The following is a 13,054-nucleotide window of genomic DNA, read 5'->3' on the forward strand; positions in this document are numbered from 1 at the left end:
TTCTTGTGATCGCTTTCTGTCAGAAACTGAGGAAGGGAAAACTTTGGTACAAACGTCCACTTGAAGATTGAAGGACGAACTGATCAGCATTTGGGGGCAAAGGTCAGGGTCCCTTTGACCTCAGGTCTGTCCCATCCTCATGAATGCAACACATGGAGGGAATATTTTACATCTGGCTTTTTTTTTTTTTTTTTCATCCGCCCAAAAAAAATATTTCCTCTGCAAATTGGTGAGTGGACAATCTTCCCATCACGCGACACCTCACATCGCTGTTTGTTCAGCTGTTACGAGAAGGACCTACTCCTCTGTAGAGAAACACACAGAGACAAATGATAAAGGATTATTGCGCCACATCCTCTGTTAGATCCTACATTACGATTGTTTAGTAATTTCAAATAAACAAACGTATCCTCCACCGAACTGCAGTTACACTGTCATTCTTTGGGAAACACATGGGTGGATGTAAGCTGCAGTTTGACTTGTGGGCGGAGGCATTCAACCACGAGGCAGTAATTGTAGTTTCACATAAACAGACACAGATAATCCAATAAAGTCATTCATGAAATCTGACAAGTTGGTTTAAAGAGGAGACTTTTTGTTTGAATGTTTGCTGTCATTAGGAGGATTCCCAGTGGGAAGATAGGAGCCTTTTACAACAGCCCTCTCACTAAAAACACCAGAATGAGCCCTTTCTTTACAGTATATTTATTACATAGTAAAAAGTACTTTACCTTGCATTTATATATACACATTATATTCATGTAATTTCCTGTTCAAGCAAGAATCAGCTCCTGATATATATGTAAGAGTCCCGTACAACAATAAACACACAGCTCACAGACTGTCTCATGTTGGAGGCTGTATAAGGCTGTAGTGTTACCTGACTGACACACACACACAGTATCTACAGCATGTCGAGCAAACTGCAGTGGGAACGTCCGTCTCTTCCTTCTGAACTCAATAAATAACATTAAACATCACTGAGAGGATCCCAGGGCCACTCTGAATGGATGGTGTACACCACGCTCCAGGTCACATATTTGGCATTAAAACGGTTAATTAGTCGTCATGAGTTTGTCAGGTTCCATGTCATTGTACACAAGGCACAATCAGCATGCAAGAATATCAGCAGGTTTCTATGGAAGCAAACTGAAAACCTTATCGTGATATTCATTCACAGCTGAGTATTTACTGTGGAGATGTAAATACAACTAGATTTAAAGCACTAAAATGTTTTACTCTGGAAACCATCTGAACTTCAGTGCTCTAGATTCACCTCTGATGACTGACTTATTCAAAGTTGTGCCATATCAATAACTTTATTTTAGGTTCTATGTTTTGTATTCACATGCGAGTCAAATTCCAAAATTGAGATGGAGCTAATTAAAGCTAAATTTTGGGTGCTTTAATCCACAAAAGGCATCATGGTTTATTTGTAAATCAGATTGGCCGATCACATTTTGGCCGATGTGAATCAGCATTTTCACTCTCCGCTGACTGACTGTTCTCCTGCGTGCAGCAAACGTATTTGGTCAATATATAGACTGTATAAAAAGATGGACGACGTGACAGCTCCCTAAAAGTGAAGCCAAAACATCTCTATCGCCCCCTGCTGACTGGCTGCAGTATACGTCATAAAGCCCGCCTCCTCCATGTTAGCAGATGGGACATGAGTCAAACAATAAAATCAAAATACAAGCCTAATAAATGTTTCTGAAACATGGTTTCTGTCATTATAGTTAGTTCTTATCATGCTGATTTACGTCAAGTGTTCATTTTTCTGACGAGTTTATCTTTAATTAGTTATTAGATGCTGTAAAAAGATTAGCAGAGTAGAGGAGGAACGGCGAGAGGAGACGTAACTAAAACAATCACTACAGTCATTGAAGTTTCCGTACCTGTGAACGTTAACCTCAGACCAACACAAAGAAGCTGTTCTGCTGTTAAACGATCCTTGTTTTTTTGTTAAGTGTGTGTTGTTGTTAGTTGAAGTGGCTACGGCGGCTCCACTAACCGTTCTCTACTGCGCAGACTCTTGCTCCAAATGACGTCACCGCTGCAAGATGGCAGCGCCTGTCCTGGTGGCTATTCTGGCATCACTTTTGTACAATGAGAGCAGACGGAGACGCGTCCATCTATATATACAGTCGTTGGGTCAATATGACTCAGACTACAAACTGAAACCAGGAAACTTCTGATACCAACATCTTCTGCCTTGCATCGATCGATTCACCTGCTCCAGTCTGCACAGAAATGGTAAAATAGACGAACAAGGACAACGTTTCTGTTTGAACTCCCTGCACTTGTTCTGATGCACTTACTGCACATTAGGTCAACTCTTTATTTGTTTATTTATTGGTTTTTATGAATAAAGTTATTGAATTAAAAACAAGGTTTTGAAATTACACCATTTGAAAGAAAATGCTGAAATCTTCATGCTACATAAATACAGAATGATGGTTTTCAAAGTAAAACAACTTAATGTTATAAATTCATCGATAGCTCCATTGAATTATTACTGTCAACAATAAGGTGTGAACGTATTCTAACTGTTTCTTCCATAGATTCCTTCTGATATGATTAGTAGCTCTGTTTACATAGAGAGCTCCTCAGGCTCTGGGGATTAATCATGAGTGGACTGCTGTACGCACTGAGCTGCACAAACATAAAATGACACCAAATATTTGTTATCATAAAGAATAAAAGTCACTATTTGGATCTCTAACTCTCTGTACAGTGGGCCAAGCTCACGGCACACTCGACTATCTACATGTAGGAATGTTTTAGATGTGACGTCTCCGGTTCACATGCTCACAATCCCCTTTTCACGTCTACCGGGGAAAGAATTCATAAGGTGCCCGAAATCAATGTTTTGTCGTTGGGGACAAACCGCCTCTGCGTCTCTGTCTCGAGCCGTCACAGGAGAACAGAAAAGAATTATAAACAGACATTGATTTCACAGGTCTGTTTAGATGTCTGGAACTATTTAATCACTAACATGCAGTACCTAATATCCAATAACTTACATGTGTGGATCTTTGCTGTCCCTGCCTTAAATCTCTAGATTAATATAAACATCGGTGCGAGCGAAGCCATGAGGTCAGCCTGGTCTTATCAAGTTACTATCACAAGGGAGGTGCAGGGGGGGTTGGGGGGGGAGTTTCCTTCAGGTGTTTCTCCTTCGACTGTAATCTTCAGAATGAGAAGATATGGGAGTGACTGCTGAATCCAGAACAAAGCCTTCTCTTTTATACCACATTTTATTCATGTCCACCATCAGGTTAATGAGACTCAACTTTAACCTGATGTTGAACATAAGGGGAAAAAAATCCAGCCTCATATGAAAACTGTTGAACATATTTAAACCTTTAGTTTGAGCTTTTAGGACATAAAAGCTTTGCTTACTGAATTACTGATCTGAATTTGTATTGTATTGTATTGGTCTAAAATATATGTAATGTTCTGATCAGCAGGTAAAATGTTCACAATGTACAACATAATCTCTCGCGGCTACCAAAACACCTAAGTTCTTCCCATAGACTTACAGCCCTGGCTGCAATTTATAATATTTATATATTAATAGTGATTTCTGTCGTGCATTGATGTCACAGGAAACACAAAAGCGTGCACCAGCAGTAGCTGTCTCAGTAACAGTGTTTGGTGGGATTTTTCCTTTTAAATGTGGTAAAATTAAGGCGTCACATCACATTTGTCCTCTTCTACATATTACATCATTTTCACAAGCAGCTCTGTGGTTGAAGTTGACTCTGTTGGCTTCAGTTGTTCAGGGGGCGGTGGTCTGGAAAGATGACAGAGAGGTGGCGGTGGTGGTTGGGTGTCGTTTTCTCACTTGACCTCGTCAGACGGGCTCGTAGGTCTGGGACCGGGCAGCAGCGGTACGGGGGACGTGGCCTCGATGAGGGCGGGGTTCAGGATGATTGGCAGGGACATGGGCGGGACTCCAACTTGCAGCGGAGAGGCGAGGGGCTGCAGGATGAGAGGGGACTGGCTCAGAGGTGAGGAGGACTGGGCGGGGGATGTTGTTAACGGCACCGGCATGGGCGACATCGAGGGAGGGACCGGAGACGATCGGTCAGATCCTAGAAAACACACAGGTAGAAATCGTTATGTACTGTATGTGCACACAGCTGATCACTGAGTGCTAACATGTGACTGTGCTGCATCAGCGTGTTACCGTTGGCACTGGTTGGTTGGGGCTCCTGCGGTGAAGCTGGCCTGCTGGGGGTCTTTGTCTCTGCAGGGGTTACTGGGACTGGGACTGGAGAAGGTGGGTGGGCAGGTGGTGGGGACACCTGAGGGGATGGAGGCCGGCCTGCAGGGGATGTTGGCGGCACGGACTCTGCTGGAGGTACTGGATCTAAAAAGGAGAAGGAAGAGTAAGCATCTTCAGGGCAAGCAATGGCGCCAAAGCTGATAAAGTCTATATACCTGTACCCCTGCACGTCTGCTACGTACCTGGTATGACTGTCTGCTTGAAGAGCTCCTCCCTCAGGTGAGGCAGGAAGCAGACGATCCGTTCCCAGGTTATTTCCCACAGGTCTGAGTATCCCGTCCTGGAGTCGGCGCTGTGGAAGATCCCTGCGGTGTCCATCACCAGCAGCATGTTCTTCAGAGACTCGGGGATCGCCTCCAACTACACAAACAAACAAAGCAAATCAGGAGGGCAGAGGGTCAATCAGGCACATAGTCTCCTTCCTGCTCCAAGTCTTTATCAGCTAATTGGAATCTCATTAAAACACTGTGTGTTAGTGTTAACACTATCCTCACCAGTAAGTCACTGGATCCTGCGTGCATGTACTTGTCCATGAAATCCAGAATGGTGAGCCAGAGGGCAGCGAAGGTGGGCAGAGACAGCAGAGGAGAGAGGTGCTGGAGGAAAACCTGCACAAAAAGAAAACCATCACACATCAGTCACAGCTGCTGCCAGGAGAATGAGCTCTGTTAACCTGGGTCTCTTTCAATTCAGAAGATCTCTAAATGAAGTGCACCAGGGGGTTCCTGTTAACTTTTCTTTGCTGGCAGCAGGACTAGTGTTAGCCTTACAATAATGTTGGCATGATGGCTCGATAAAGCACAACAGAACACAAACGTAGTCAATTATTAGCCATTATTGTGTTTGTCAATTAATTTTGACTCTATTAATGGAAATGGTCGTCCCCTTGGTGAAGTTAATGTACTGTGAATGTGTAGCACATAAGTGATGTAGCACAAAGCTGATGGTGTTATACTGTTTCTTTGTGGTTCATAGGCCATAAAAACACAAATAAAATAGTTACTTCTGTTAGAGTATACTTTCTCAATGATTAGACAGAGAAATGCAGTCTTTGTTGCCACTCTGACTGGATTTAAACTCCTTTAATAGCCAATTCTTCCTGTCCTCTGTATGGACCGTTAACTCATGTTACATGTCACACAATATAAAGTTAAAACCAATGATCTGATTTTCAACCTCAGTCCTATCGTGCTATCATGGGGAGCTAATGCCATCATGGGAGAAAAAAAAAATGCAGTTTGGCTCTGTGCCTTTGGCTCTGTGTCTCCGATGGGCCCTGGAAAACCTCCGCCAGACGACGTAAACACGTCATCTGGCAGAGGCCAGGGAGCTTACTAAACTACACTTCCTCAATCTCGCCCACCTCTGTTGTCATGTCTCGTTCAAAATCGTCAGGTTTCAAACATAGACTGCAGACCCGAAGTTTTTTTTCGACGATCCACCGGTATATTCCCGTCGGATTTTGGATTCTGCACCGCTCTGAGCCATTGCCTGCAGCGAAATGGTAGTATTTCACTCCAGCGTCTCTCGCTGGTCCGTTCCTTTCAGAGGGAGGGGCGCAATGCATGCTGGGTGTTGTAGGAATGTAGAATGGGCGACACCACGAGCTGTTTGTACAACTTTCTCCACAGCTATGGTGCCAGTTTCAAATATTATTGCTTCTATCAGTTACAGAGAACACCAGCTTTGACTGACAGTGGCTTTTTTCCAAGGGCAAATTTCTCCTTTAACTTAAAAGCTATGATCAAAACTGTTATACTACTGCACATGTTCATATATTTCCAAAGGGCTGCTTTCTAGTTCATTGATTTTTAGTACTTTAAACAGTATCACCAGTATCAGTTGTTTAGGTACGTCTGGCCACTTTTACTCCATTTTGAAGCAATAAATAGAGAAATTGTTCTGGTGTCTAACTATATGATTTGTCAGAAGACATCAGAAACAGTTTATGGCTAACATTAGCTTAAAAAACAATCTCTTCCTGGTCCAATCTTCTTCTTTTAAATGAACTGAGAAAATGTACCCTAAAGAAGCAACACAGAAAAATTCCTAATACAGAGCTACAAGTTGTTGTTGTTGCAACAAGCCAAAGTAAAAACTGTTATGTGTCTACGGTTAAATAGCTAAATTATCAATCTGTAACTGTAGCGTGTGTTGCTCTGAACCTTTGACAAGAGCGTGCAGGCTCTCATTCTGGTCTCCTCCATGCCGCCCACATCTGCTGGGCTGATGTTGTCGAGCAGCTTCGTCAACAGGGGGAAGAGCACCTGCAAACACACATATAAACACACACACACACACACACACACACACACACACACACACACACACACACACACACACAGTTAATAAAGAAGCTCTTTAAATCAGTGAAAAAGAATATTAATGAACACCAGAGATCTGAAAGTACACATGAGAAGTGAGTGGGAAAAGGATAGCAGGAGATTAAACAATGGTTGAGTATATCCAACGCCATCAGCATATTTTATCAATCCTACATCTTTCTTACCTTATTGAAGCAAGATTCCCACTCTGTTGCATCAAGAGTCTGCAGATCGTGGACCAGCAGCGCCCTCTGGAGGTAGGTGAGGGCCTGCATGCGAACCTGTCGTCTGGCGTCACAGCACAGCCAAGCAATGCCTAGAGTGGGTAACAATATGGAGACATGAGCAGTAGTGGAGCTTTAAGTGGACTCAAATCCTATTTATAATAAAATAAACTCCAAACATAAACCGTTTGCAATAGCTGTTGTGTTTGACTACATTAGATTGCCTGTCTACCTTGCAGCAGCGGGCACCAGCAGCTGGTCCACAGAGTCTGGGAGTCGGCCTCGATCTTCCTGCCTGCTGCCTCTAGATGGCGCTGCTCCTCTGCCCAGGAGCTGTAGATGCTGGCAGCCCGGGTGTGCAGCGTGTGCATCAGGTCCAACAGCTGCAGGACACACATACACACACAAACTAAAGTGTTAACAATGACGGGATGGATCGGGTTTAAGAGGAAAAACTAGTACTGTAACTGATGATCTGTCGACAACAGAGCTATGATTTTATACTTCTTCTTCTTTTGATATGAAAAAAGTTGCCTGAGAGACATTTTAAGTAAACTCATAAAGCGTGTAACGACGTGACAATTCTGTCTAATATTATGCCTTCTTTTAAAATGTTGCTCGTGTCCTAAAAACACTTTTAATCCATGTTTCTTAACGAAAAGCTTCCACAAGATAAATGATACATTTTAAAGATAATAAGAAGTTTAAGTTTCACCAGAGGAAGACATACAGATTATTTAAAGCTCTTAGTGAACATATAGACTCTCCCTCAACCAGACGGTACACAGTGCAGTGAGAAAGAGTAAAGCTTTGTCTGTGTGATTGTGTAGAGAGGGGAAACAAAAGACTCGCAGCACTGTCGTGATTCTGTACCCCAATAACATGAATTAAAGAATTATACCAGTGTAAAATCACTTATTGCTGATGCCTCCCAATAAATGACGATGCTTGCATGTCAGCGTCCTACACTGACTCCTACTAAAAGTAATAGTTTAACGTTTTGGGAAATCACTTATTTGCTTCATTTCAGAGACGGAGGTGAGCGGATTGAAACCACTCTAATGTCTGTGCTTTAGGTACAGAGCAAGAGCTGAGACCATAGACTGTATGCTGCAGTAATGTCACCAAGTAGTTTTTGGACTTCTGTTTTAACACCTTTGTTTGTCATTTGGCCATAGACATCTTGGTAATGTTTTTGGAAAAAAAGCTGGAGATGAGCAAGAGGTAAGCTAACGCTAAGTCATCAGCTAACGCTAGCGCCAACATGGTAACCAAATATATCCGTCATTCACAGCAACTGTTATATTAATTGGGATTCCACTTTGATAACCAAGAACAGGCCGAAGTATAACCTGTACTTATTAATAACATTGGCAGTAGTGTCTTTTAGGTACAACAAAGCACTGAACAAGGCGTTTTTAAGGTTTGCAATGATCATCATGCTGTATCTAAAAAGACTTTAAACTCAGGATTAACACTATAATCTCATCAACAACTCAAGTGAGAAGTAGGGTCATTTTTTCTCACTAGAATCGGTCTTCTTTTGCAACCAGTTAAGTTGCCTCCTGCTAGTCATAAGAAGGAATGCAGGATTTAGGAGCTTGCACTTTGACTTCACTTTCACACCTTGCAGCTACACCTACTTCATATAAACAGTGTGTTGGCAGGACATGGTTGGCCTAGTGTGGCGTACGGAGATGTCATGGAAAATGCTGCCTGTGACAATAACGATCAACTGATGGGACGATGTGTTTTTGAGAACTGTTGGAAATTCTGGATAATAGCAACAGCAACAGGATGAAATACACTGGTATTATTCTTTGTCTTACATTCCCACCCGAGCTAACGCCACACAGCACGACTATCAGGAGGGGTGTAATGTTTGATTAACTATAGTCTTCATTCTAAACTGTGCTCCACATGATAGCTGTGTGTAAAGCTTTCATCATATAAAGTTACACCCGTCCTAAATGTCTCTTCGGTAGCCACCGCCAAAAACATCTTGATGCCACAATCACATCAATCTAAAGCACTCTTTAAGCCTTTAAATGAGTAATTTTAGTGCTACATGCACTAAATCCACCCCCTATATTAACTAAGAAACATTTACTGATGAAACAAGATGCTTTTGGGACGGCTCGGCTCAAATCAACAGAAGGAAGAAGGGTAAAGAGTGCCGTTGTACTTACATCCTGACTAACCTGTAATGACACCGTGTGGTAGCTGGCAGGGACGCCCTCGTCCTCCTCGTCGTCGCTGTGGGAGCGCGATGGACGCTGGCTGGATGCCCGACTGCCACCTCGCCTCGTGCCACCTCCGCCCTCCTTCTCCCTGCCCCCAGCCTTCCTCCTCATCCGGGACTTGGAGGAGTCGTACTTGTGGCTCTTTTTCTTGTCGTGGTTGCGGTAACCTGAGGAAGCAAAGTATATGAAATTAAACCCCCAAAAAACTATTTTATTTCCGACTGCTCAAGATCAGGAAGAGTTTGAGAATCCACATTTCCTATCTCCCTTAAAGTACACGACAGTGTCCATTCTGATGTCTACTTGTGTTTAACCTTTTCCTATTCTTCCAAAGACATTTAACCAAGTTGAGGTCTGTCGATTAAGGAGAGAAAGTATTGATGGCACTGTGTCTTTTGTTGGACTTGCTGGAACCTCAACTCTTTCCCACACAGCTTTAAACCCTGATATATCTGTCCCCAGCAGAGCCTGGTACATCTCCTTGGTCAGTGGGATGTTTTTTTACCACCTCAAAAGTAGGTGAACCCTCCTACTCCCCAGCACCATGTGAGTATGCAGGTTTAAGAGTATGTTTTGTACTTCAGCAATCTCCACACATATTTGATCACACAACATTTCAACTTTGATTGTTTTGTTTGTTTAGCCCCGAACCAAGTACAAGATGTGCTAAAATGTTGTTGAAGAAGTGGTGTGAAAACCAGCACAAATCGTTCTTGTCAGGTCCAAAAATAAACAACAAAATGCTGCGAAATATGAGCACTGTAGTTCATAGTATGCCGTAACGCTGTGTAAAAACTAGGGACCGATTATCGGCGCCGATATTCAGCATTTTGACGCATATCGGCATCAGCCTTTTTTTTTTTTTTTTTTTAATCCGACGGCCGTTAAGAGATCAATTTAAAACTGGGTTAATTTGGCTCTGATGCAGCCGCGCCTCTCTGTCTGCAGTCACTACTCTGTCTCCAGCATTGTCCCACCCACAGCACTGATTGGTTACACGCAGAGCACAGGTAACAGCCTATCAGCAGTGAAAGCTGTGCATGCAGAGTGCTCACACACACGGCGGAGAGGAGAAAAAGTTCATTTCTTTGCAAATTTTATTTAACTTTGTTTTATTTACTTTATAAAACTTCAGGAAGTGATTTATTTATCTAAATTTTCAGTTAACTTTATAAGAGATGCTGCTGACCCTGGGAACTCCCTGCGCTTTTTGTTTGTTTGTTTAATAAACATATGCTTAAAGGCATTTAAACAAAGTTAAGTGTTGGAGTTTTGGCGCCAATATTTTAACTTTTACTGCAAATGAATATCGGCTCCAAATATTGGTTATCGGCCTCCTTGACTACTGATAATCGGTATCGGTATCGGCCCTGAAAAAAACATATCGGTCTATCTCTAGTAAAAACACACACTGGGACAGCAATATTACGCAGCTGTGTGGTTCTGTGTAAAAGTATGACGCCGATGCTTTGTTACAGCGCTGTGGTGGAATCTCTGTGTATAAAGGGCTTATGAAGATGGGCCCCATGTGTTCTGTTCATTGTGTTACCTTTAATCTAGCACAAGTTTACTCTTGAGTCAAAACGTAGTAAAGAGTTGATGTTGAAATCCCTATAATTATAAATAATCTATAACACATCATGGGAGGCAACGATAAACGATGCTGTTGTTGGTAGTTGGGAGGACTTACTGGTGTAAATGGATGTGATTGGAGGAAAGTAAAGAACAGCATGTGTTTGTCATCCCAAAACTATTAATAGAATCCTGAGATGTGCACTTCTAAGGTCCAGACTGGTCTGTGCTTGGCTGCAGACATGCTGAGAAACTTCCAAATGTTCTTTCGTCATGCAGCACAAAACTGTTTGACTTCCTCTGGATGAAATATAATACAAGTTCAGAGCTAAAGGCTATTGCTTCGTAGCCTAAGCCAATTTATAAATCCCAAATCACTGACCCGCCAACAGTCCTGCTGTGCCATCTTCTGAAGCCTAACAGCATTTATTTGAAAAAACATGTTAAGTATAAATCAGACTAAAGAAGACTCAGGAGTGTATAATTGCAAACATCAAACAACATATATTCACTATGGCCCATAATTACTAGCATGCAGCCGTTGCTATGCCCCTGGGCTGCGTGCTAGGTGCCATTATCATGCAAAAAGCATTTTATTTATCTTGACACCAACTTAAAAAGAAGATTTGAAGTCAGACCACAAAGGCCCAACCCTGTAATAAAAGGTTTTGCATTTTCTATCAGTATCTCATACAGATTAGCGCCATCCTCACACGCCGCTTTGATCGACCCATCACTTTTGTCCACCTGTGTAAAGCTCTGTTGACAGAATGTATCCAACGGCCTGAAGCAGTAAGAGAAAATGAATAGGCCGTCATCTTTGCCAAAGCACACGCGTACCACTGCCGTTTTCAACCTTAATCCCTGTCTTACTGTAGATCGCAAACGCCACAAAGGGAGATGAATGGAAGAGGGGAGAGAGGAGGTTAGAGGGGCAGATGAGGAGGAGGATAAAGGGAGGAAGAGGGGGGAAGAATGTAGGGCAGGACACAGAGGTGAAAACATGAAGGAGGACACAAACAAAGCAGACTGAGGACAGGAAAATCATTGTTAAATTAATCAGATACCAAATCCTTGTGGTTTGAATCAAACGTTTCTTCACACTGCTACTACAACACTTCATTCATAGAGCAGAGTCCTTCTCAAGTACATATCTCATCAAACACCAGAATCCCCCAAATAAGTGGAACGATCTGAACAGGACCTTTGTAATAAAAACCACTTGGGAGAAATTATAACCAGTAACTTAATGTTTAACTTATTCATACTTCATCTTAGTCCCTTAGGTAGCTAGTAAATGTCATCTTTTTAACAGCTCCTATGAAATAGGATTATCGGCGCCGATATTCGGCATTTTGACGCATATCGGCATCGGCCTTTTTTTTTTTTTAATCTGACGGCCGATAAGAGTTCATTTCTTTGCAAATTTTATTTAACTTTGTTTTATTTACTTTATAAAACTTCAGGAAGTTATTTATTTATTTATCTAAATTTTCAGTTAACTTTATAAGAGATGCTGCTGACACTGGGAACTCCCTGCGCTTTTTGTTTGTTTGTTTAATAAACATATGCTTAAAGGCATTTAAACAAAGTTAAGTGTTGGAGTTTGTATTATTCAAAATTTTGACGCCAATATTTTAACTTTTACTGCAAATGAATATCGGCTCCAAATATCGGTCATCGGCCTCCTCGACTACTAATAATCCGTATCGGCCCTGAAATCGGTCTATCTCTACTATGAAATCAAAAATGTATTCAATGTCTCACCTCCATTCAGGCTGGCCTCCACAAACACTCGTATGGCTCTCACACACAGCTCAAAGTTGTCAGGGGTCACGTGAGCGGCATCGCGCACGATGAATGAGAGCGTTTCCACACACTTGATGAGAGACTTGGTGTCGTGCTGGCCCAGGTCCTGACCCAGCGTCAGACTGTACTGGTTGACCAGCGGGTGGTTCAGCTGAGCTTTAGAGCCCAGGGTTGGTATCTTACTGGTCTCCAGGTCGTCTTTGCCAACCTGAATAAAATAAATTCACAAGATAACAAAAACACGTCAGTGTAATCTTTTATATTATGCTCTTATAATCGAATCCATCAATTGATCTTTGTGTGTGCCCTGACCACAAGCCATCCACTGCTGGCGACATCCACATCTGTTGTGGAGCGAGGGATCCTGGCCTTGCTGTGCTCAGTGTAGACCTCAGAGTCAGAGGTGTAGCCTCGGTCTAAACTCACTTCACTGGGATGATGAGACTGCAGCTCGCTATCTGACTGAGCTCCTGGAGACACAAAGCAGACGTTAATATCTCAGTTTAACTTAGATCAAAAGGACCATTGCTTTGACACCATGTATACTGGTGGTTCGGTGGTTTTACAATCCACAGCAGTTGTTGCCAT

At 42.5% G+C, this 13,054-nt stretch overlaps 1 protein-coding gene across 3 annotated transcripts in view; it reads right to left on the bottom strand.

Annotated features, from left to right (window-relative positions):
* Positions 1 to 689: 689 nt before the first annotated feature.
* Positions 690 to 13,054, bottom strand: part of gbf1 (golgi brefeldin A resistant guanine nucleotide exchange factor 1) — an 81,028-nt gene continuing 68,663 nt past the window's right edge. For 2 of the 3 annotated variants that reach the window (XM_069658146.1, XM_069658145.1), the window contains exons 31-40: positions 12,779 to 12,936; positions 12,425 to 12,674; positions 9,032 to 9,252; positions 7,075 to 7,225; positions 6,804 to 6,934; positions 6,460 to 6,561; positions 4,789 to 4,902; positions 4,477 to 4,654; positions 4,196 to 4,378; positions 690 to 4,100 (exon numbers count right to left, since the gene is read on the bottom strand). In XM_069658146.1, coding sequence (XP_069514247.1) covers positions 3,847 to 4,100; positions 4,196 to 4,378; positions 4,477 to 4,654; positions 4,789 to 4,902; positions 6,460 to 6,561; positions 6,804 to 6,934; positions 7,075 to 7,225; positions 9,032 to 9,252; positions 12,425 to 12,674; positions 12,779 to 12,936 — 1,742 coding nt within the window. In that variant the 3' untranslated portion in view covers positions 690 to 3,846. The remainder of the gene's footprint in view (positions 4,101 to 4,195; positions 4,379 to 4,476; positions 4,655 to 4,788; positions 4,903 to 6,459; positions 6,562 to 6,803; positions 6,935 to 7,074; positions 7,226 to 9,031; positions 9,253 to 12,424; positions 12,675 to 12,778; positions 12,937 to 13,054) is intronic. The other variant, XM_069658147.1, reaches the window with a different exon arrangement.

The sequence above is a fragment of the Semicossyphus pulcher genome, unplaced genomic scaffold (assembly GCF_022749685.1).
Source record: "Semicossyphus pulcher isolate SPU_LCO1_2020_fin unplaced genomic scaffold, fSemPul1.0.p SCAF_12, whole genome shotgun sequence".
NCBI lineage: Eukaryota > Metazoa > Chordata > Actinopteri > Labriformes > Labridae > Semicossyphus > Semicossyphus pulcher.